General features: G+C 40.6%; 1 protein-coding gene and 1 non-coding gene across 2 annotated transcripts; both read right to left on the reverse strand.

Moving 5' to 3' along the window:
- Window positions 1–8,575: 8,575 nt before the first annotated feature.
- LOC142443503 (cytochrome c oxidase subunit 6B1-like) lies at window positions 8,576–8,970 on the reverse strand. The gene has a single exon (XM_075544846.1). It carries the CDS (start codon window positions 8,897–8,899, stop codon window positions 8,660–8,662), a length of 240 nt encoding a protein of 79 aa, XP_075400961.1. The 5' UTR covers window positions 8,900–8,970; the 3' UTR covers window positions 8,576–8,659.
- A 12,601-nt stretch (window positions 8,971–21,571) lies between these two features.
- On the reverse strand, window positions 21,572–21,764 carry LOC142443914 (U2 spliceosomal RNA). The gene has a single exon (XR_012783639.1). It is a non-coding gene; the product is annotated as a U2 spliceosomal RNA (small nuclear RNA).
- Between the last annotated feature and the right edge of the window lie 729 nt (window positions 21,765–22,493).

Here is a 22,493-nt window from a genome sequence, read left to right on the forward strand (position 1 = left end):
GGTGGATCCTGTCACCTTGCATTGTTGGCACTTGGTGTCTTAGATGAGCCTGCTTCACTAAGCTCCTGTGCTACTGACTTTTGCTGACTCAACCTGATGTCTGCTTCTTGCAGGCAGATGTGGCCTGTTTTGCCTGAGGGAAGACTCCACTGTCTGCTTCCTTGACCTTGGACTTTCAGTATATCAACTGTCCCACATAAGTGAGTTGAACTGAAACTTCTGTACTGCTGTGTGGACTAATTAGCTGTTATAGTCCTTCTTGCTGTATAAGCCTCTCCATATATATATATATATATAATGTAATCATAAGTGTCCTGGATTTGTTTCTCTAGAGAACCCTGCCTAACACAAAAACCCTTTGGCTTTCTTGGAAAGACTTAATGACAGTGTACAGGAAATATACTGACACAGTTCCTGAGGGGACCCAAATGCTCCTCTAATAAAGATGAATTTCATTGGCTAGAGTGCTATAGCTATTAGAAGGAAGTTGCAAAAAATTGGAGGGACACGGCACCCAAGTAGCTTACAAGGTATTTACTAATACAGATTAGGTTAAGGAAGCAGCTAGCTGAAAGAAAAATACCAGGATACAGAAAATCAGAAAAATCTCAGAGCCATCACTTTGTCTAGGCAAGCAGGAGAAGATGAAGGTGCCTACCCTGAAGTAAGGGAAGCTAGACTGTGTGGTTCCTAATGCACCTACTGCAAGGAGAATGGGTACTGCATGAGTGAGTGTCCTAAGAAAAATAAGAATACAAAGCTGTGGAAGTAGAAAGAGAGAGGAAAATGATGTGTTCTAGGAAATAGCGAAAGGGAAGATTCAGATTGATGGGAGAGGGAAAAGGAAAGTCCTTTTATCCCTTCACAACCCACTGATGAAGGTGAAAGTGGAAACTCTCTGAGCTTTCCCTCCAGGTGCAGTGCACCCCGTCCTCACCATCTGGCTACAGAAAGCTTCAGGTAAGAAAATCCAAGTTGTGGGTCCAATGAGCAGAGACGTTACCCAGTTCTTAAATTGCCAAGTATGAGAAAGAAAGGTAACTCACCAGCTGCTGTATATAGCCTCTCCCCACACCCGAAAATAACGATGGGGAAACTGGAGGCATGACTTGTTTCTATAGACTCTAGATGCCAAATTTTGATGTTGTCCCGACTTCATACCACTCCATCCAGGCAGGGCTGAAACAGATCCCTTTGAAGGGATTACTGAATGCCCCGGAATGCAATTGCCCACCTAAAGTCTGGATTGATGGAAGTATCAGCTACCAGAATCTAGGCTCAGACTTTGGGATTGTAGCATAGACCACCAATAGTTCATTAATCAAAGAACCTTAATTCAATATCAAGAGGGTGGCCAGCCTGTCTACAGACAGTCATGTACTGTGGCGCTCATAGGAGAGAAATTGCCACACAGTCTAGGGAAACACTGCAGCCCATCTAGTGGCAAAGCGGTAATTGCCACCCTCCATTCCTGACCTCTTGCTCAAGGTAAACACTCCCATTGACATTCCTGAGGACTTGCAAAAGACTCATGACTGGGGCACCATTTCTGAAACTCATGACTGGATGTATACCCACAGGCCAGGCTTTTGTGCCAGCAGTCCAAGAACACCCAAACTTCAATCATCAGCATCATACTTCTTGCTTTAGAAAGGTGGCTGATTTTCTCATCAAAGAAAAGGTAAGCATCGCAATATACCAAGCAGTTGACACTTCTGTCTGTGCAAAATGCAATGCAAAGATGGAAGGGCCAAAAATAGTTGGCTGTCAATAGACCCCCTTCTGGAGAGAAATGGAATTTTACTGACATTACCAGGATGAAGCATGAATTGAATTTTTACTGATGTTAGTAAATACATTACAGATGGGGGAGCTTTTCCACGTCAAATGGAAATAGTAAAGGAGATTATCAAGATAGTATTAAAATAAATAATTCAAGAATTGTTTCCAATTTGGGGAATAAAGAAGAAGCCCTGGTGAATCAGTAAGGTTGAAAGAATGAACCAAAGCATCAAAAGGCATTTAAGTCATTTATGCCAGACCAATCTTCCATTGACAGGTGTGTCCCTGTTAGCCTTGGCTGAAGGTATATATTACTCTAAGGAATAAGTGTAAATTAAACTGTCTTGAAATTCCTTACGGAAGGCCATACTTCTAATAACTCTTTGCCCAATGGTCATACTATTAATAAGGATATTTCTGTAAAGACATTGTTGTTGTCTCATTATGTATATTCTCTAACCCAGATTCACTATAGTCTCCACAAGGTAGTCTGAGTCCAGCAAAAATTTCTTTGAGAGGGGATTTCCTGTCCTTTCCACATGGAGATCAGGTCATGTGTGAACTAAGTCATTCTACAGACATCACCTGTCCCACCTTCTGGCTCTCGGATTTATCCTGCTTAAAAGCTGTGCTTGTCATTATTTTATCATTCTCCTGAGCATTTTTACATGTTGTTGTATTCGATATCATTATTTTATTGGCTCATATTTTACTGCTTCCATTAAAATAACTCATGGGCTTGCTTTTGCTAGGTGACAGAAAAGCAAGAAAATACCAGAACAGTGTTTGGTTGAATGTGCAAAAGCTTTCAATTATATGGAACTTAACCAATTATAAGTAAAATTGGGAAGAAGGGGAATTATGTTTTTGTTCGGACACACACTGTTTCCCATTCTAAATCTGCACATACCCCCTTGTTCAATTTGAATGATTATCTCTTGGTCTATACACAGGATCTGCATGAACACAATGAAATGTTCTGGAATTCTTGTTCTTCCAAATGTTATTAATAATTTGTTACCACTTGAACAATTTCGTGTAGTCAATAAAACATAAGTAAACACCATTCTGGTATTCTCTGCTTCAACCAAGACCCATCTGATATTCACAATGAAATGCCTCCATCCTCTCCCATACCCAGCTAGAATTTCTGGCAGTTCCCTGTCAATGCACAGCTCCAGTCAGTTTCAGATTACCTTTTAACATTTTTCTCTCATATTCTAATACTGATATTGTTTAGTAATTTCTGCATTCTCTTGGATGACCTTTCTTTGAAATGGATATGAATATGGGCCTTTCCCAGTCAGTTGGTCGAGCAGTTCTCTTCCAAATTTCTAGGCATAGACTAGTGAACATACGCAATGCCGCATTTCCTTGTTGAAACATTTCCATAGGTATTCCACCATTTCCTGGAGACTCGTTTTTGTCACTGTCTTTAGTGCAGCTTCATTTCTTTCTTCAATGCCATTATTTCTTGACCACATGCTACATAAAATGATTGAACTTTGACCACTAAATCTTTTTTACACAATGATTCTGTATTCCTTGCATCTTTCCTTTTTGCTTCATTCAATATGTTGCCCGTAGAAACCTACACTCTTTCAACTAGAGGCTAGACGTTTTCTTCAGTTCATTCAGCATGAGGAATTCAGAGCATGTTCTTCCTTTTCTAGCTCCACGTCTTTGCACATGATTTTACTATAGTTCCCTTGGTCTTCTTGAGCTTTCATTTGAAATCTTCTGGTCAACTAGGCAGTACACTTTTCCCCAATCACTTTAGTTTCTCTACATTCAAGACTAAGTCTCAAAGATGCTCCTAACATCCATGTTGGTGTTTCTTTTATTTCTTGTCTTTTAAGTGGCCTTCTACTCATGTTTTAGATGTCATCCCACAATTACTCTATTCTTCATTCATTATTGTTCAGTTCCTCAAAACTATTTTCTGAGACGGTCTCTAATTTCCAGTGGACTATCTTGTTGGGTGCCATCGAGCCAATTCCCATAGCGACCGTACATACAACACAACAAAACACTGCACAGTCCTGTGTCATCCTCACTATTGGTCTACTATTTGTGTCCAACGATGCAGCCACTTGCCAAGGGCCTTCCATCTTGTCAATCCAAGTGTCCAAGTGTCAATCAATCCTGTCAAGGGCCTTCCTCTCTTTTACTAACCTGCTGTTTTACTAAGCGTCATGTCCTTCTCCAGGACCAGTGTCTCCTGAAAACATGTCCAAAGTAAATAAGACAGTCTCCCTACCTTTGCCTCTAAGGAGCATTCTTGCAGTACCTCTTCCAAGACAGATCTTTTTATTGTTAGTTCTTGTGGCAGTCCATGGACTTTCAATATTTTCCACCAGCACCATAATTCCAATGCACTGATTCTTCTTCAGTTTTTCTTATTCAATTTCCAACTTTTACATACATATGAAGTGATTGAAAAAACCATGGCTTAGGTCAGGCTCAGCAAAGTAACATCCTTGCTTTTTTAAATATGTTGAAGAGGTCTTGTGCAGCAGATTTACCCAACTTGGTATGCCTTTTGATCTCTTGACTGCTGTTTCCACGAGCATTGATTGTGGGTCCAAGCAAGTAAAAATCCTTGACAATTTTACTCTTTTCTCCATTTATCATGATGCTACCTGTTGATCCCCTTGTCAAGAATTTAGATCTTTTACATTGAGTTTTAACACGTACTGAAGGCTTGATCTTTTTCAGTAAGTGCTTCGAGTCTTCCTCACTTTCATCAAGCAAGGTTGTATCATCTGTAGATTCCAAGTTGTTCATGAGCCTTCCATCAATCCTGATGCCTTATTCTTCCTAACATAATCCAACTTCTCTAACTACAGATGGAATAAGTATGATGAGAGGATTCCTGATACACACATTTCTTGATTTTATATGATGCAGCAGTGCACCAACAGGAAACTGCCAGAAATTCACACCAGATTTCAGAAGAGGATTTGGAATTAGGGGCATCATTGCGAATATTAGATGAATCTTTGCTGAAAGATGAGAATGCATGACTATACAGAGGCTTTTGACTATGTGGATCATAATGAGAATTCTGGAAAATTCACTGTACCTATGGGCAATTGTACACAGAACAAGAGACAACCATTCAACTAGAACTAAGAGATACTGTATGGTTTAAAGTCGGGAAGGTGTATGTCAGGGTCATATCCTATCACCATATTTTCAATCTGTTCATGGAATAAATGAGCTGATAAATGGGATTTTATGAGGATGACCATCAAACAAAACATCAAAGTCATTTCTTTAGTATGAAAAGTTTTACTGTGATTTTTTCTTTTATAGCAGTGATCTCATATATTTGTCCCTCTGTGATCGACTAACTTCACATATGTCTTCCAAATCCATCCATGCATGAGGTGTTTCAGTTTCATTAACATTATTTAGCATAATATTCCAGCATGTGTACGTACCCAAGTTTATTTATCCATTCTTTCACTTTTGTGCATTTGAGTTGTTCCATCTTCCATCTAGCCATTGTAAATAGCGTGTAATGAACATTGGTGTGGATCTACTGGCTCATGCATTTTCCTTATTTCTTTTGGGTATATATCAATTAGAGGGGTTGATGAATACAGATTCCGAATTGTTTGCAGAGCTCAGTGACACTTTACACAGTGGTTGTGCCGATCAGATGTAAAGTCTGGAACTTTAAAGAACATCAGTGGAAAAATAGGGACAAACTTAAGGGCCCTAGGACATGGCATCACCACCTTATCAACTATAATGAAACATGCACACACAGAAGAAGACAAAATAGATGTTTGAGACTTCCTAAAACTAAGACACTGATGGACATCAAAATACTTCGCCAAAAGTGTTAAAAAAAAAAAAGCAAACCCACAGACTGGGAGAAAAATTGATAATGAAATATGGGGCAAGGGACTAATCTCTAAAATCTATAAAATGATCTGAGTGTGTAGACTTCCTGTTGTAATCAGAAATTAAAGCAGGATAATTACTAAAGTCTATAAATGATTGTCATGAAATTCATGGCCCAGATATATCTTCCACAAAAGCACTCAACAGTAGGTATAATATAATCTCCAATTTACAGAAGAGGAAACCAAGTTGGGAAAAGTGAAATTAAAATAACTATCAAAAGCTATCAAAAGATATAGTGTCTGGGATCTTATAGGCTTGAAGGTAAACAAGCGGCCATCTAGCTCAGAAGCAGCAAAAGCCACATGGAAGAAGCACAACAGCCTGTGTGATCAAGAGGTGTGGAAGGGATCAGGTATCAGGCATCATCAGAACAAAAAAATCATATCATTGAGAATGAGGGGGGAGTGCGGAGTGGAGACCCAAAGCCCATTTGTAGGCCACTGGACATCCCCTTATAGAAGGGTCTCAGGGAAGGGTTGAGCCAGTCAGGGTGTGATGTAGCAACAATGAAACATACAACTTTCCTCTCTCCCCCCAACCCCCCGCACTATCATGATCCCAATTCTACCTTACAAATCTGGCTGGACCAGAGGATGTACACTGGTACAGGAAACACAGGGAATCCAGGGCAGATGATCCTTTCAGGACCAGTGGTGTGAGTGGCGATACTGGGAGGGCATAGGGAGGGTGGGTTGTACAGGGGGAACCGATTACAAGGATCTACATATAACCTCCTCCCTGGGGGACGGACAACAGAAAAGTGGGCAAAGGGAGACGTCAGACAGTGCAAGATATGACAAAATAATAATTTTCTAGTTATCAAGGGTTCATGAGGGATGGGGGTGTGGGGAAGGGAGGGAAAAATGAGGAGCTGATGCCAGGGGCTTAGGTGGAGAACAAATACTTTGAGAATGATGAGGGCAATGAATGTACCAATGTGCTTTACACAATTAATGTATGTATAGATTGTGATAAGAGTTGTATGAGCCCCTAATAAAATGATTAAAAAGAAAGTGATGATGTCAACAGATGTACAAATGTGCTCAACACAATGGATGGATGGATTATGATAAGAGTTGTACGAGCCCCCAATAAAATGATTTTTAAAATAAGGAAAAAACTGGGCAAGTTCAGAAATGAACAAGGGCCTGTATTGTCTTTCCTTTTATTTTTAAAATGTACATGATACTTTTTGTTTGCTCCAATTTGAAACACTAGCAGCTAAATATATACTGCCTTTCCCTGGCTAAAAAGATCTGTTCAAGTTTCACTTGGATAATAAAAAATTTAAGTTAACTCTGAAAGGCTTAAATATGCAAGAGCACTCCAAAAAGTATATGAAAAAAGAACATAAAAAAATCATGGAATTTCTTCATAAAAATTTTTGAAGTCCCCTCCTGGGTAGTATAGCTTTTCTTGCCATAGAACTCAGTTTTATGACGTATCACAAATTCTACCTTCTACACCTGTCATTATAATCCCATTTTTGAATGAGTTATCACTCATGCTAACAAAGCAGGAGTAAAACAGAATTCCCACTTTAGTAGAGGGTGGGATGCAGGTTATCACCCTTAGTTTCCCTGAAGACATGGTCTGCAGATGAGCCATCATCTTTGAGATCTGTGTGAAAAACAAGAACAAACTTCCTGTTTTACGCTGTGTTTTACTGTTTGAAAAAAAAAAAGAGGCTGGGTTCAGACAATTGGCTGAGATAAGACTGGCCTGCCAAACATGTCTTGATGTTGTCAGCCTCCCTTCTAACTAAACTTTTGATGTCAGAAAGCACAAACCGCCTCCATCAATGTCCCAAAGGTAAGCAGGACAACAGCATTGTGACACCTCAACTCCAATCCCAACTGAGCATGCACAGAAGACTAATGTTAAGTCACCCTGTGACCAGTACAAATCAGACACCAGTGAAGAGCTAAAAAGCTGCTGGAAAAAGGATTCAAAGAGCTATATTGGTGACATAAGCCCTGGTGTGGACCTTTGCTTGGCTAACCAGGTAAAACTTTTTTTTTAACTTTCATGTGCTTTGCATCTCTATAGCTATGCTGAGCCACTCGGGCAAAATTCACTCTATTGCTCTGTATTCTGAGTCTGGCTTGCCTCCACTGGAGTTCTAGTTCCCGAGAGTTGAGCTGAGGATTTATTACTTTACTGATTCACCATCTTCCACAGCCTTGTGAATTCAACAGCACAATTTGGTGTGAATGTGTAGAATCCTCATTCTAAACTACGGTTTGGGACTCGCCAGCCTTAACAATCATATGAGCCATTTTCTTGATGGTTCATGGATTCTGTGAGCCATTGCAATGAATTGCGATGATGAGACAGTATTAAGGGGGGAGTAGTTGTCAACATCAAGAATAATGGAGTTGTACAGCATTTTGAAAATGTTAAACATTTGGGAAATCTAGGCTCTGCATTCTCGGGGTGAGCCTTATGATGACCTTTCTGAAATAAATTTGGATTTTGCACACATACGCCCCATATAATCTTACATAAACCAATGGGTCACGACAGAACACTGAACGAAACTGAAAGACTAGCCTCTCAGGTCAGCAGGAACTCAAAGCATGCCTCAACCATGGGCTCAAACATACCAACAATCATGAGTGTGACACCAGCAGTTAGAATCCATTCAATACAACTAACAAAAATAAAATTGTTCCATGTGTAAACTACCTTCCTTGTCTATCATCTCCATGGCTTTAGTCAAAGAGATTGATATATTGCACTAATTCTACTTTGCATAAATGGTTTCAAACATAACAATAACTGTAAGGACGAGGGAAGGCTGGGCAATATTTCATTCTGTTGCACACTAAGAGTCAGAATCAACTAAATTGCACCTAACAACAACAACAACATATTGTTTTTGTTTTTCACGTGTTCAATGAGTTTTTATTAGTAGGGAAGTCAGGAGTCAGGATCCCAAGAGAGAAGTGAGGCCAGTTCAGATCTTCCCAGGAAATGTGCCTTCTGCCCGGCGGTCATCCCAAGCGGTCACCCAGGAAATGGGGCAGAGGGACTTGTAAACGCGCTGATACCACTGACACACGGAGACGTCGCCCCCTTTGGCATTCATCGCCTTCTCACAGCGGTGGAAGTCCAAGTAGTTCTGCCAGCAGTTCCTGGTTTGGTTCTGGTTGGGGAAGCGGTAGTTCTTGATTTTGGTCTTGATGTCTTCTGCCATGGTGGTGACTCCTAAAGCGCGCCCTCAAATCGCAGGCAGCTCAATGTGACCCTCAGACGAGATGCCCGCCACGGACCCAACATATTGTTTTTGAATGAAGGTTTTTTTAAATTTTTATGAATCATTTTACTGAGGAAGGGGCCTCTTACACATGTTATAACAATCCATCATTCAAATGTGTTAAGCGCATTTGTACATATGTTGCTATCAACATTTTTTTGACAAATTAGTTTATTAACTTCCTTTCTACTTGAACATTTGGTATCAGCTTCTCTTTTTTCCCCTTGATCAATCCTTGATCAATTATGTATTATTGTTGTTATTTCGTGTCTTATATTGTCCGTTGTCTCCCTTCACCCATATTTCTGTTATTTGTCCCCCCTAAGGGGTGGCCTAAATATCTAATCTTGTGATGGGCTCCCCATTTCCCTCTCTTCCCATCACCACCCTGCCCCCACCATCACCCTATCCTCATGATATTGCTACTCTCACTACGTTTCCTGAGGGTTTTATCTGTCCCGAATTCCATGTTTTGAAAGCTTTTGTCTGTACCAATGTGTGTATTCCAGGCTAGCCCAATTTGTAAGGTAGAACTGGGTCATGTTAGTAGGGTGTGGGAGACGCGAGCATTCAGGAACTAGAGGAATGATGTGTGTTTCGTCAGTGCTATACTGCACCCTGGAATCGTCCCTTCCTTGTAACCCTTCTTTGGGGGGGATGTCCAGTTGTCTAGAGATGGGCTTTGGGTCTCCACTACAACCCCCTTCTTTCACATCGATATAATTGTTTGGTATCTTTTGATACCTGATCCCGTTGACACCTCTTGATCACACAGGCTGGTATGCTTCTTCCATGTGGGCTTATTTGCTTCCCTGCTAGGTGGCTGCTAGCTTAACTTCAAACCTTTAATAACCCAGATGTTATATCTTTTGATAACTGGGCACTATCTCTTTCTTCACCACATTTTCTTATGCACCCGCTTTGTCTTCAGCAATTGTGTCAGGAAGGTAAGTATCAAAGAGTGCCAGGTTCTTAGAACAAAGTGTTCTTGTATTTAGGGAGGCCTTGAGTAGAGGCCCAAATTCCTTCTGCTATCTTAATACTTAACATATAAATATATGTACATTGGCCTCTATCCCTTTCATTATAAATTCATATATTTACATATATACATGCCTACAGCTTTATCTCTAAAAATAGCTTTTGCTTCCTACTTATTTCCTTTATTTCCTTTCACTTTCTTCCTGGACCACTATTATGCTCACCCTCCATTTGGCTGTGAGTAATTCCTCTCAGATACATTGCACTTGGTCAAACTTCACCAGACATTCTACCCCTTCTCATCATCAATGTTAGATCTCTTGTTATTCCCTTCTCCCTGAGTTTGTTGGCTTCTTGCTCCCCCTCTCTGCCCCATCCTCTCCCATGTCCACCCCAGGACTACTGGTCTGATGAGAGTGTGTTAAATCTACCTTTTAAAATGTGGAAGAATGTGGATCTACCTTGCAAGACACGGAACTTCATTGCAAGATGTTGAATTGCATATCACCTATGAACACTTTGAGAGAGACTAAAAGCCTAGTAAGAAATGCTGAATCACTGTAGACTCACTGGAAATAAGTAAACCACCTAGCAGGGTAGCACCTAAAAGCTCCCCAGACCTTCTGGGGAGCATGATAAGACCTTGAGTGACGTCAAAGAGTCAGCAAGATCACCTATAAAAGGCCCAGGTAGAAACACTGAACTCAGACAGCTAGGAACCAAGGAGGAGACATCAGCTCCTGCTCTCTCCAACGTTGCCCAGGTGAGCACACCGATGAAAGAATTGTCTAATTTAAGGGCCAACAACTGATATGATGCTAAATTAATTTGTGGTACCTTTATAGGTAATGACTTGAGTTAATTTTAAGATTGTTAGAATATATGATGTGTATTTGAAGCAAATAAACTGAGCATTCCAAAATATTAAGCAATGTGAAGTAATTATTGATGGCACCAGTCCCATTGTTTTCTCCGCAGGCTTGTTTGTCCTGCCTATCTTACATAGTAGACATAGTGCATTAGATAGTTCCAGGTCTCTCTGTTGACCTTTCTGAGTGTTTTCCAATCGGGTCTGACGAGGTGCCAAGCCTTGTCACCCAAGTCAGAAGTCTATTTTCAGGATTCCTCAGGGACTTGGTTACTTTGCTCCCCTTGCTGCCCTGTTGCACTCCCTCCGTGTTTCACCCCACTGTGCATGGGGCAGATAGGGCACATTTTATGCACAGTGCATCCAGTGCTGTCCCCCAGAGTGCTATGGATCAGTGAGAGAATGTCGTTTCTCGTCGTGGGGCCAACCCTACGGCCCTCTCTGGGCATTGGCTGCTCTGAGCAGGGATGTGGTCCCTGGGGCTTGGAGGGCCCTGATGAGGTCCACTCTCTATCTTTTCCCCTCTATTTCACACCTGCGTGGTCTTGACAGACCTGCCACTCTCCCTGGGCTGTATCTTCAGTGCTATCCTCTGTATTACATTCTTCTGGGGAGGGGGTCCACATAACTCATCTGAACGAACCTTTTTAACAGAAAGATAGTTGAGTATGAATGTCAATTTGGACCATAAGAAAAATGAAGCCTTCCTATTATTTTCGTTAATATTACTGAATGTGAAGTAAATGAAGCTCTTAAAGAAAAATTACCAGGCTTCAAATGAACATTTTGTAGTTTCCCTAGAAAAATCACTATTTTTGTGTGCCTACCCCTTAAGTTACAAATGACCAATTTCTAGTCCCTGTATCCCTAATTATTTTTAGTCCTTGGACTAAACCTTCTCTTGAGGACTTATGCAGCCTTCTTTTGCAGCCTTCTCTTATTTTATATCCATGAGATTATTCTGTTTCTTCTTCTGCCTTTTAAATATCTTCTTATCGCCTATTTACCACATTTCCTTCTCCATAAGTTTAGGAATTACCTGAGCTCTAAATCTAAAAACTCTTCTTCACTATTTTAAATTTTCCCTATGACTTTAGGCATCAATTCCAGTCAAGATTTTTTATAAATGTAAAACTCAGGATCTGGAACCAATTTCTAGAATTTCAATTGCACATCTCCAAAACTGATGAGTAGACACGATGGCCTCAAACCCACCAGTATTCTTAAAAACATAATTAATGCTATAGTCAATATTTCCTGCCAAACTCAACTCCTGTTTTTAACATCCTGCTTTCTGTTAAAGCACCAATATTTTTCTAATCAGTCTTTTAGTCTTGATATTACAGAATGGATTAATTTACAGGTTCACATCAATTAAGGAAGGACTAAAAACATTAGAATGTATTTGTATTGATGCTGTAGCTATTGAAGTATTGTTCTAGATTTTATACATCTGCCTAATATAGCATCCTAATTTTAATGAATGATATTAAAATGTAATAAATACATACATATACACATATCTCTTTTTATTATTTGCTTCAGATAACACATTTTCAGCTTTGGGAACTAGTATACCATCATTTTAAATAAGAAAAATAATAATCCCCTCTAATTACATCCAAATGAGACCAAAAATATCTCTAATTATCACAAAAATACTCTGAGATATCTATTTAGCAATCCACCAAAGATTTTGGAATAAGTGAACACTGCCTAATTATTCAACTCTAAATGACTAACCTATGATTATATTTGTACTCAGTAGTAAAATATTTTATAGTAGCTGATATAAATTACTTTTCCATCTGCAGTATAACTATTATACAGTCATTATAAACAATTTAATTAATACTAAGGGTCTTCTAAGTTTTTTGGCAAATTTTTATTTTTCCTTTTTTAAAGTTTTTAAAATTGTGAATTAGGTGAAGGTTTACAAATTAGATCATTGTTGTATATTCAACAATTCATACAGATTTTTCTTCTCCTCATGGAGCACTTTCCCTTCAATGTATCCTCACTTATCCCACCTCTTCCTTATGTTTCCTATTTCTAGACCTCCTATTTTTCTAGTCGGCTGAGCTTTGCCCTTGGGTAAATGCTGCTCGCCTGATTTAAGTGGTTAATTATTGTAATGCAGACATGAGCTCAGTGACAGACCTGCTGAGCATAGTCTTCCTTTTTGGTTTCATAACTCCCGGTTTGTATATATTTCATTATTTTTTTGAAAATGTAATAAAATTTAATCATTCATAAAAGCTGTAATTTAATCTGACAGTAAAATACAAGAAGCAATATTAGAGTTGGCTTAGTATATTATATATTTTAGCTTTGAAAGCCATAGAAATCGGTATCCCAGTTTTTTCCCATAAAAGACCCATTTTTCCAAAGCATTATGCACCAACAATTTTAATTAGAATATAATGACAGAATGATATTTTATACTTCATTATTAAATTGTATCTTTTCTTCCTGTGCTAACCTTTTATATCGTGAATCCAGCTCATTTACTTCTTCATTTCTTCCATTCATTTTTTAAAAATCATTTTATTGAGAGCTCTTACAGGTATGACAGCAATCCATAAATCAATTATACCAAGCAAACTTGTACATATGTTGCCATTATCATTTTCAAAACATTATCTTTCTACTTGAGCTTTTATTATCAGCTCCTCATTTTCTCTCCCTTCCCCTCTCATGAACACTTGATAAATTATGTATTATTATTTGTTCATATTTTATGCCATCCGGTGTCTCCCTTCACCCATGTTTCGGTTATTATCCCCTCCCCCAATTGGGGGTGGTTATACATCATTCATCATTGCTTTGGGTTCCTCCTTTCTCCCCCTGACCCCATCTCCACTCCCACTCCCATCCCCTTCCTGACATCACTACTCCCATTACTGTTCCTGAGGGGTTTATCTGCCCTAGATTTCATGTGTTAAAACTCTTATCTGTACCGATGTACATGTGGGAGTCTAGCAGGATTTTTAAGGTAAAACTGGGGCCATGACAGTGGGAGCAGGATGCATGAAAGAACTAGAAGAATATTGTGTGTTTTATAGGTGCTGTACTGCACCCTAGCTGAATCATCTCTTCAGTGTGACCCTTCTGTGAGGGGATGTCCAATTGTCTACAGAGGGGCTTGGGGTCTCCACTATGACCCCTCTCCATCATATTTTTTAAACATTTTATTAGGGGGTCATACAACTCTTATCACAATCCATACATATACATACATCAATTGTATAAAGCACATCTGCACATTCCCTGTCCCAATCATTCTCAAAGCATTTGCTCTCCACTTAAGCCCTTTGCATCAGGTCCTCTTTTTTTCCCCCTCCCTCCCCGCTCCCCCTTCCCTCATGTGCCCTTGGTTATTTATACATCATTATTTTGTCATATCTTGCCCTATCCGGAGTCTCCCTTCCCCCCCTTCTCTGCCGTCCCTCTCCCAGGGAGGAGGTCACATGCGGATCCTTGTAATCAGTTACCCCTTTCCAACTCACTCACCCTCCACTCTCCCAGCATCGCCCCTCACACCCTTGGTCCTGAAGGTATCATCTACCCTGGATTCCCTGTGCCTCTAGCCCCCATATGTACGAGTGTACAACCTCTGCCCTATCCAGCCCTGCAAGGTAGAATTCGGATCATGGTAGTTGAGGGGAGGAAGCATCCAGGATCTGGGGGAAAGCTGTGTTCTTCATCGGTACTACCTCGCAACCTGACTGACCCATATCCTCTCCTAAACCCCTCTGTGAGGGAATCTCCAGTGGCTGACACTTGGGCCTTGGGTCTCCACTCTGCACTTCCCTCTTCATTCAATATGGTATGTATATATATACACACACACACATACATATACATACACACACATATATACATATACATACATATATCTTTTTTTTTTTGCATGATGCCTTATACCTGGTCCCTTTGGCACCTCGTGATCACACTGGCTGGTGTGCTTCTTCCGTGTGGACATTTTTGCTTCTGAGCTAGATGGCCGCTTGTTCACCTTCAAGCCTTTAAGACCCCAGACACTATCTCTTTTGAGAGTCGAGCACCATCAGCTTTCTTCACCACATTTGCTTATGCACCAATTTGTCTTCAGCGATCCTATCATGGAGGTGTGCAGCCAATGATATGAGTTTTTGTTCTTTGATGCCTGATAACTGATCCCTTCGGGACCACTCGATCACACAGTCTGGTGTGTTCTTCCATGTGGACTTTGTTGCTTCTGAGCTAGATGGCCGCTTGTTTATCTTCAAGCCTTTAAGACCCCAGTCACTATCTCTTTTGATAGCCAGGCAGCATCAGCTTTCTTCACCATATTTACTTGTTCACCCACTTTGGCTTCAGCAGTTGTGTCAGGAGAGTGAGCATCATAGAGTTCCAATTTAATAAAAGAAAGTATTCATGCATTGAGGGAGTGTTTGAGTAGAGGCCCAAGGTCCCTCCGCCACTTTAATACTTAACCTATAAATATAGACACATAGATCTATTTCCCCATCCTCCTATATATATTTGCATGTACATGTCTTTGTCTAGACCTCCATAAATGCCCTTTGACTCCTAGCTCTTTCCTCTATCTCCCTTGACTTTCCTCCTGCCCTACTACCATGCTCCGTCACCACCTGGGCTACAGCTACACCTCTTCTCTACGCCACTCCCCCCTCTCTACCATTTTGGGTCCCATGTTGTTCCCTTGTCCCTGTGTTTGTTAACACCACTTCCTTACCCTCCCTACCCCCTCCCCACCCCAAGTTCCCCCGGAACTGTCCGTCCCGTTGTTTTTCCTCCAGATAGTTCATCCAGCCTGTCCTATTCAGACAGACCTGTGGAGACACTAACATGCACGAAAACAAGACAGAGGAAAGCAAAGCAACAGTATACAGCCAGACAACAAAACAATAACAACAAACCACTGACAAAGAACAAAACAAAACACTTCACAAAAGAAAAGCTTGTAGTTAGTTCAGGGACCGTTTGCTGGCCCTTAGGAGCGTTTTCCAGTCCAGTCTGTTGGGGCACCACGCCCTGGCCCCAAAGTCCACTTTCAGCATTCCCTGGGGACCTTGCCACTCCATTCCCTTGCTGTTCCACTGCACTCCCCCAGTGCTTTGCCTCGGTGTGGTGGGATCAGGTCAGGTGCAATTCCCACACTGTGTCTCCGGTGCTGTCCCTTGTATCGCCCTTAGTCACTGAGGGGCATCATTTCTCATAGTGGGGCCAGCCATGTTGTTCTCTCTGTGGACTGGCTGCTCTATTCAGGAACATCATCCTCATGGCCTGGTGGGCCAGGCTGTGCTCCACTCTCTCCTCCTGCCCTTTATCTGCTCCCGTGTTCTCTGATCAGATATGTCCATCTCCCGGAGCTGCAGAGTCCATGTTGTCCTTTGGAACAAATTCTTTTTGGGGGAGAGGTAGGAATCCACTTAATTTATGGTGCTGGGGCCAGCCTCCCAGACCTCTCAACTGGTTCCCTACTCCATGCCGGGATATTGCATTCAAACCTTGCGGCACTGGGTTGAAGTCTGGTCCCACTTTCCCTGTGGAAGCCTCTCCATCATATTGATACAATTGTTTGGTTTGATCTTCTGATAGCTGATCCCGTTGACACCTGGTGATCACACAGGCTGATGTGGGCTTTGTTGCTTCCCTGCTAGGTGGCCACTTGTTTAACTTCAAGCCTTTAAGATCCCAAACACTATATCTTATAATAGTAGGGCACCATCAGTTTTCTTCACCATTAGCAAATAGGCTTATGCACCTGTTTTGCCTTCAGTGATTGTGTCAGGAAGGTATCGCTGAGTGCCAGGTTATAAGAAAAGAGTTTTCTTGTGTTGAGGGTTCTTCCATTCCCTTTAGCTAGTAGAAGGTCTGGCAGGGCTGGATCAAGGACAATGTAACCAAGAGGAATTCCTGAAACCCAAATGAAGGCTGAACATGATAGTGGGACAAGAGGAAAGTACAAAGAAACAGAGGAAATAACTAGGAGGCAAAGGACATTTATAGGGATCTAAGTATAGGCATATACAGATGTAAATATATTTATGTATGACAAGGGAGAAATAGATCTATGTACATATATTTATAGGTTTAGTATTAAGGAAACAAATGGACAGTGGGCCCCTACTCAAGTACTCCCTCAACACAAGAACACTTTGCTCTAGCAATTTGGCAGTCTGAGATGCTCACCTTCCTGGCAAGATCGCTATAGACAATGGTTGCACAACCAAATGTGGTGAAGAAAGCTGATGGTGCCTGGCTATCAAAAGATACAGCTTCTGAGATCTTAAAGGCTTGAAGATAAACAGGCAACCATCTAGCTGAAAAACTAAACCCACATGGAAGAAGCACACCAGCCTGTCCTGACTCGATCGCTGAAGACAAAGCAGGTGCATAAGCAAATGTGGAGAAGAAAGCTGATGGTGTCCACTTATCAAAAGGTATAGAGTCTGGGGTCCTATAAACTGGAAGACAAACAAGTGGTCATCTAACTGAGAAGCAACAAAGCCCACATGGAAGAAGCACACCACCCTGTGAGATCACAGGGTTTTGAAGGTATCAGGCATCAAAAACCAAAAATAAATAAATAAATAAATAAATGAAATCATAGCATCATGAGTGAGGGAGAGTACAGAGTGGGGACCCAGGGCCCATCTGTGGGAAATTAGACATCCCCTTTCAGAAGGGCTGTGGGGAGGAGACAAACCAGTCAGGGTGCAGTGTAGTGAAAAATACAATTTTCCTCTAGTTCTTGAATGCTTCCTCCCCCAACTATCATAATCCCAATTCTACCTTACAAATCCAGCTGAACCAGAGGATATACACTGGTACAAATAGGAACTGGAAACACAGGGAATTCAGGGCAGATGAACCCCTCAGGACCAGTGGTGAGAATGGTGATACCAGGAGGGTGGAGGGAAGGTGGGTAGAAAGGGGGAACAGATTACAAGAATCTACATATAACCTCCTCCGTGGGGGGAATGGACAGTGGAGAAGTGGGTGAGGGGCAATGTCAGACAGTGTAAGATAAGACAAAATAATAATAATTTATAAATTATCAAGGGTTCATAAGGGGGGGGGGAGTGGAGGGCAAAATGAGGAGCCGATATCAAAGGCTCAAGTAGAAAGCAAATGTTTTGAGAATGATGAGGGTAATGAATGTACAAATGTGCTTGACACAATGGATGGATGTATGGATTGTGATGAGTTGTATGAGCCCCCAATGAAATGATTAAAAAATTAATGAGTTAGTTTAGAGTTTCTCCTGACAGTCATTTTATTTTTCTCTTTCTTTCTTGTCCTTTTAATGACCTTTGACTTTCTTCATGTATGGTGGCCTTGATGTCATCCAAGAACTCATGTGTCATTTAGTGTTCAAGGCATCAAATCTACTCTTAAGGTGGTCTCTTAATTCAGGTAGAAAATATTCAAGGTTATACTTTGGCTTTTGTGAACAGGCTTTAATTTCCCAAGGTATAATGTTCCATAGTTGATTCCTGACCCTGTCTGACTTACGATGATAATAAATAAATCTATATGGGTGTCAGATTTCTACATTTTACACAAACCGGTATAGTAGTAACTGTAGATAGATTGTGTGGTGCAGTACATTATTTAAAATGGCCTCTCTAATCATGGTCTGTGTGCCCCCTATCAATGTAATCAATGCAACTGTGAAGTGCACTCTAGAAGAGTGGAAGAGAGAGAACTATCTATCACAGACACTATGTGAAGGCACGAATATATTTATACATCTATAAATTACACAATGCCAGAAAAACATGATGGAAATTATCCACCTTTGGGAAATAAACTATTTTAAGCAAATCTTTTCTATTGGGAAAAGTGGAAATGCAAATAGAGTTGTTACCTGGCAACTTTGAATATCAATGAAATGATTAAGCATAGAGTTTCCATTTATTCATGAGCTATGGCTACATATTATCAACTCTCCAGCTGCTTCATAATACAGGAAAGAAAAAGTATTTGACATATGCAGGACCCATTTGGTAGCAAAGAAACCTATTTCAGACCTTTCTCACTCCAAAAATATAAATAAACCAAGAATACATATCTCTGGCTTATAATTTTGCATAAAATTTGAAAACTACAAATACTAGGTAAAGTATTATAGTAGGCTGCATAATGGCTACTCAAAAATATCAGGTCCCAATCTCTGAAACCTATGAATGTAATCTTATATGGAAATAGCATTCTTTCACATGCAATTAAATTAAAATTCTTGAGATAATCCTGTATCATCTGGGTGAAACCTAAATATAATAATGCATTGTGATAAGCATTGGAAAATTAGAGACAAAAGCCTGCTAAATTTTTATAAAACAAAGATATCCAGAGTAAGATATGACAAAATAATAATTTATAAATTATCAAGGGTTTATGAGGGAGGGGGGAGGCAGGGGGGAAAATGAGGAGCTGATGCCAGGGACTTACATAAAGAGCAAATGTTTTGAGAATGATGAGGGTAACAAATGTACAAATGTGCTTTATACAATTGATGTATTTATGGATTGTGATGAGTTGTATGAGCTCCCAATAAAATGATTAAAAATATGTATAAAACAAAACAAAGAGATCACTTTGTTGACTAAACAGGACCTGACCTAAGTCATAGTAATTTCCATCATATCATATGTATGTATGCAACCATTGGACAATGAAACTGGAAGACCAATACTGAGTATGGATAACTTGGAAATAAGTCATCAAAGGGGATCACATGCTTGAGAAGACCATTTTGGTTGGCAAGGTAGAGAGTCAGGGGAAAAGATAGAGACATTTTTGAGATAGAATAACACAGGGTGTACAAGAGTGGACTAAGCACAAGACTGACTGGTCAATGCTTTATCATTCTGTCTTACATAGCATGGCAATGAGCCAGAGCCAACTCTACGGCACCTAGCAATCATAAGGGAGACAGAGGTGGATTTGACCTAGAGATTTGAACATAGTAACTTGGAAGTTTGAAAGGAGGGAAGCAAAAGTCAAGAAACACTGCAGCCAAGGGAAGTCGGAAGGGGTCATGGATTTTCTTCTAAAGCCTCCAGGGGCAGCAAGCCCTTGCCAACACTGGTAATGCTGATTTCGGCTCACTGCTAGTGATGGCTTGCAGAACTATGTGAGAACTCATTGAAGCCACCAGGCTGTGGTTGCCTGTTCTAGTGGTGACAAGACACTAATGCAGTATGGAAATACCAATGCTTACTAACTTAGTCACTTCAAGCAGGTTTTAAAAAAATCTTTGACAATGACATATTGGATAAAAGAATAATCTTTAAAATCTACAGAAAACTACACTGCCTCATAAGAAAAATATGAATTATCTCATTGAATCGGCAGAAGATATGAATAGAAAATTCACCCCAAATGACATTCAGGCCATCAACAGTCATATGAAGACGTGCAAATGATAACAACAATGTGATACCACCTCACACCAACACCGACAGCACAAATTTAAAGAACAAAAATAAAACAAACAAAGCAAAGAAATCAGAAAAGAACAAATGCCGGAGAGTGGGTGGAGCGATTGGAACCCTCATACCATGCCGACGGGTTGCCAGATTATGCAACCCCCGAGGAAAACAGTATGGAACTTCTTTAAATAAATTTGAACAGAAATACCATCTGGAAAGGGTGCTACAGCAAGGTGTGGTGAAGAAAACCGAGAGTTCCCGGCTAGCCATTGGACTAGTGTCTGGGATCTCAACGAATGTATCCAAGCAAGCAGCTATCTAAGTGAGACATCAACTAAGCCCACATGGAGGAAGCACACCAGCCTGCGTGATCCAAAGATGACAATAGCAAAACCCAAATATGATGGAAGGGAAAGTATCAGAGCTTAAATCGTGACACCCAATTTGTAGAATGCTGTGTAGGACAGTGGGAACCCAAAATCCATCTGCAGAATAGCGAGTCTGATTAAGGTTCTGGCAGATCCCCTTCCGGCCACAGTCAAGGGACGAAAACAGCTTTGCTACCAGACAGGGATTATTGTAAACTTGATCATGGTGGATGGAGCCACGGTATAATACCTCGTCAGATGACCTCTCTCTTGACCCAACCTGAAATTGCTCTGGGTTTAAATTGCCCCTGGTAATCACAGCTCTGTCCACAGTAGCAAAGATGGTAACAACCCTAATGCCCATCAGTGGAGGAATGGATAAATTTTGGTACATACATACAATGGAATATCATGTATCCATGAAGAACAATGCTAAAACTGTCAAATACCTCATTATGTGAACACATTTGGAAGACATTATCCTTTGCAAATTTATTCAATCTCGTAAAGACAAATAATTTATGAGACCGCTATATTTTTTTAATCAAGAAAAATGTTATACACACCAAAAACAAAAAAAAAACAGACTTTGAAAGTTAGGAGGAGTCCAGGGGGAGCAGAGGCAGGGGGGAAGAATTAAAATCTAAATTAATGACACATGGAGACATGTGGATAGAGTCACAAAGATAGACACATAAGTACACTTAAGGGGGGAAATACATAGTAACACATACAGATAGGGAAAAATATGTGTCTAGCAGAGGAAACCTGATGGGCAGTTCTACCCTATCACATAGCATCCCTTTGAGACAAAATCTACATGACAGCTCCCAATCACAGTGTGTTAGCTTGGATTCTCTAAAGAAGCAAAGCCAGTGTTTGTGTTTGTATAGAGAAAGCAGAGATGTTTTTGTTTTGTTTTTTAAAGAAAAAAAAATTCCGCCGGCAGCGGTACACCGTTCCTGGAAATACTGCAATACCAGGTGGATGCATGGAGTGAGCGGAGCAAGCTCTTGTTCCATCTCCCTGCTCCAAAAATCCATTTAATATACTGTCCTCAGATAAAGGACGCATCAGATATTAAACGATAAGAACAGATATTACACTTGATCTTAGCCAAGAAGCGATAAGAAAGATGTATATCAAGAAATGACTTGCACAGTTGTAGAAATAGGTAAGTTCGGCACAGTTCATGACAGACTTCTCATCAATTGTGTAGCTGTGGAAACTGATGAACAGGAAGGAGGAGGATGAAATGAGGTGGGCATGGGAATGGGGGGAGTGGGGGGTGGACAGGACCCAGGCATAGGCTGGTGGATGCAGAAGCAAATGAATCAGAGTGTAAGTAGTCCGCTGACAACTCCTGAGATAGGTAGGCAACACAACAGGAGATCAAGGAACCGGCTTCAGGATCCAGGTGACCCAAAAGGGCCAAAAAGAAGTCAGCTCTGCTTAGTCTCTCTCTTATGAAAAAGACCACACTTCCAAAGAGGTGTCATTAGGCTGTAATCTGATTGATAGGTTGGACTTTACCCCTAAGTTGTGTGTGGATCCAAGCAAGAAAAAAATCCTTGACAATTTCGATTGTTTCTCTCATGAGGTTGCTTATTGGTGCAGCTGTAAGGGTTTTGCTTTCTTTACATTGGGTTGCACTCCATACTGAAGGCTATAATCCCTGATCATCAGCAAATCCTCCTCACTATCAGCAAGCAAGGTGGTGTCACCTTCCTATCAAAGGTTGTTAATAAGCCTTCCTTATTGTAATGCTGCATTCTTCTTCATATCACCTAGCTTCTCTGATTATTTGCTCCGCATAAAGACTGAATAAGTATGGTGACTGAATACAGCCCTGATGCACACCTTTCCTG

The sequence above is a fragment of the Tenrec ecaudatus genome, chromosome 3 (genome assembly GCF_050624435.1).
Source record: "Tenrec ecaudatus isolate mTenEca1 chromosome 3, mTenEca1.hap1, whole genome shotgun sequence".
Taxonomy (NCBI): domain Eukaryota; kingdom Metazoa; phylum Chordata; class Mammalia; order Afrosoricida; family Tenrecidae; genus Tenrec; species Tenrec ecaudatus.

Bases quoted from the DNA above. Each gene is read 5' to 3' on its own strand.
- LOC142443503 (XM_075544846.1), bottom strand. From the start codon at position 8,899: ATGGCAGAAGACATCAAGACCAAAATCAAGAACTACCGCTTCCCCAAC.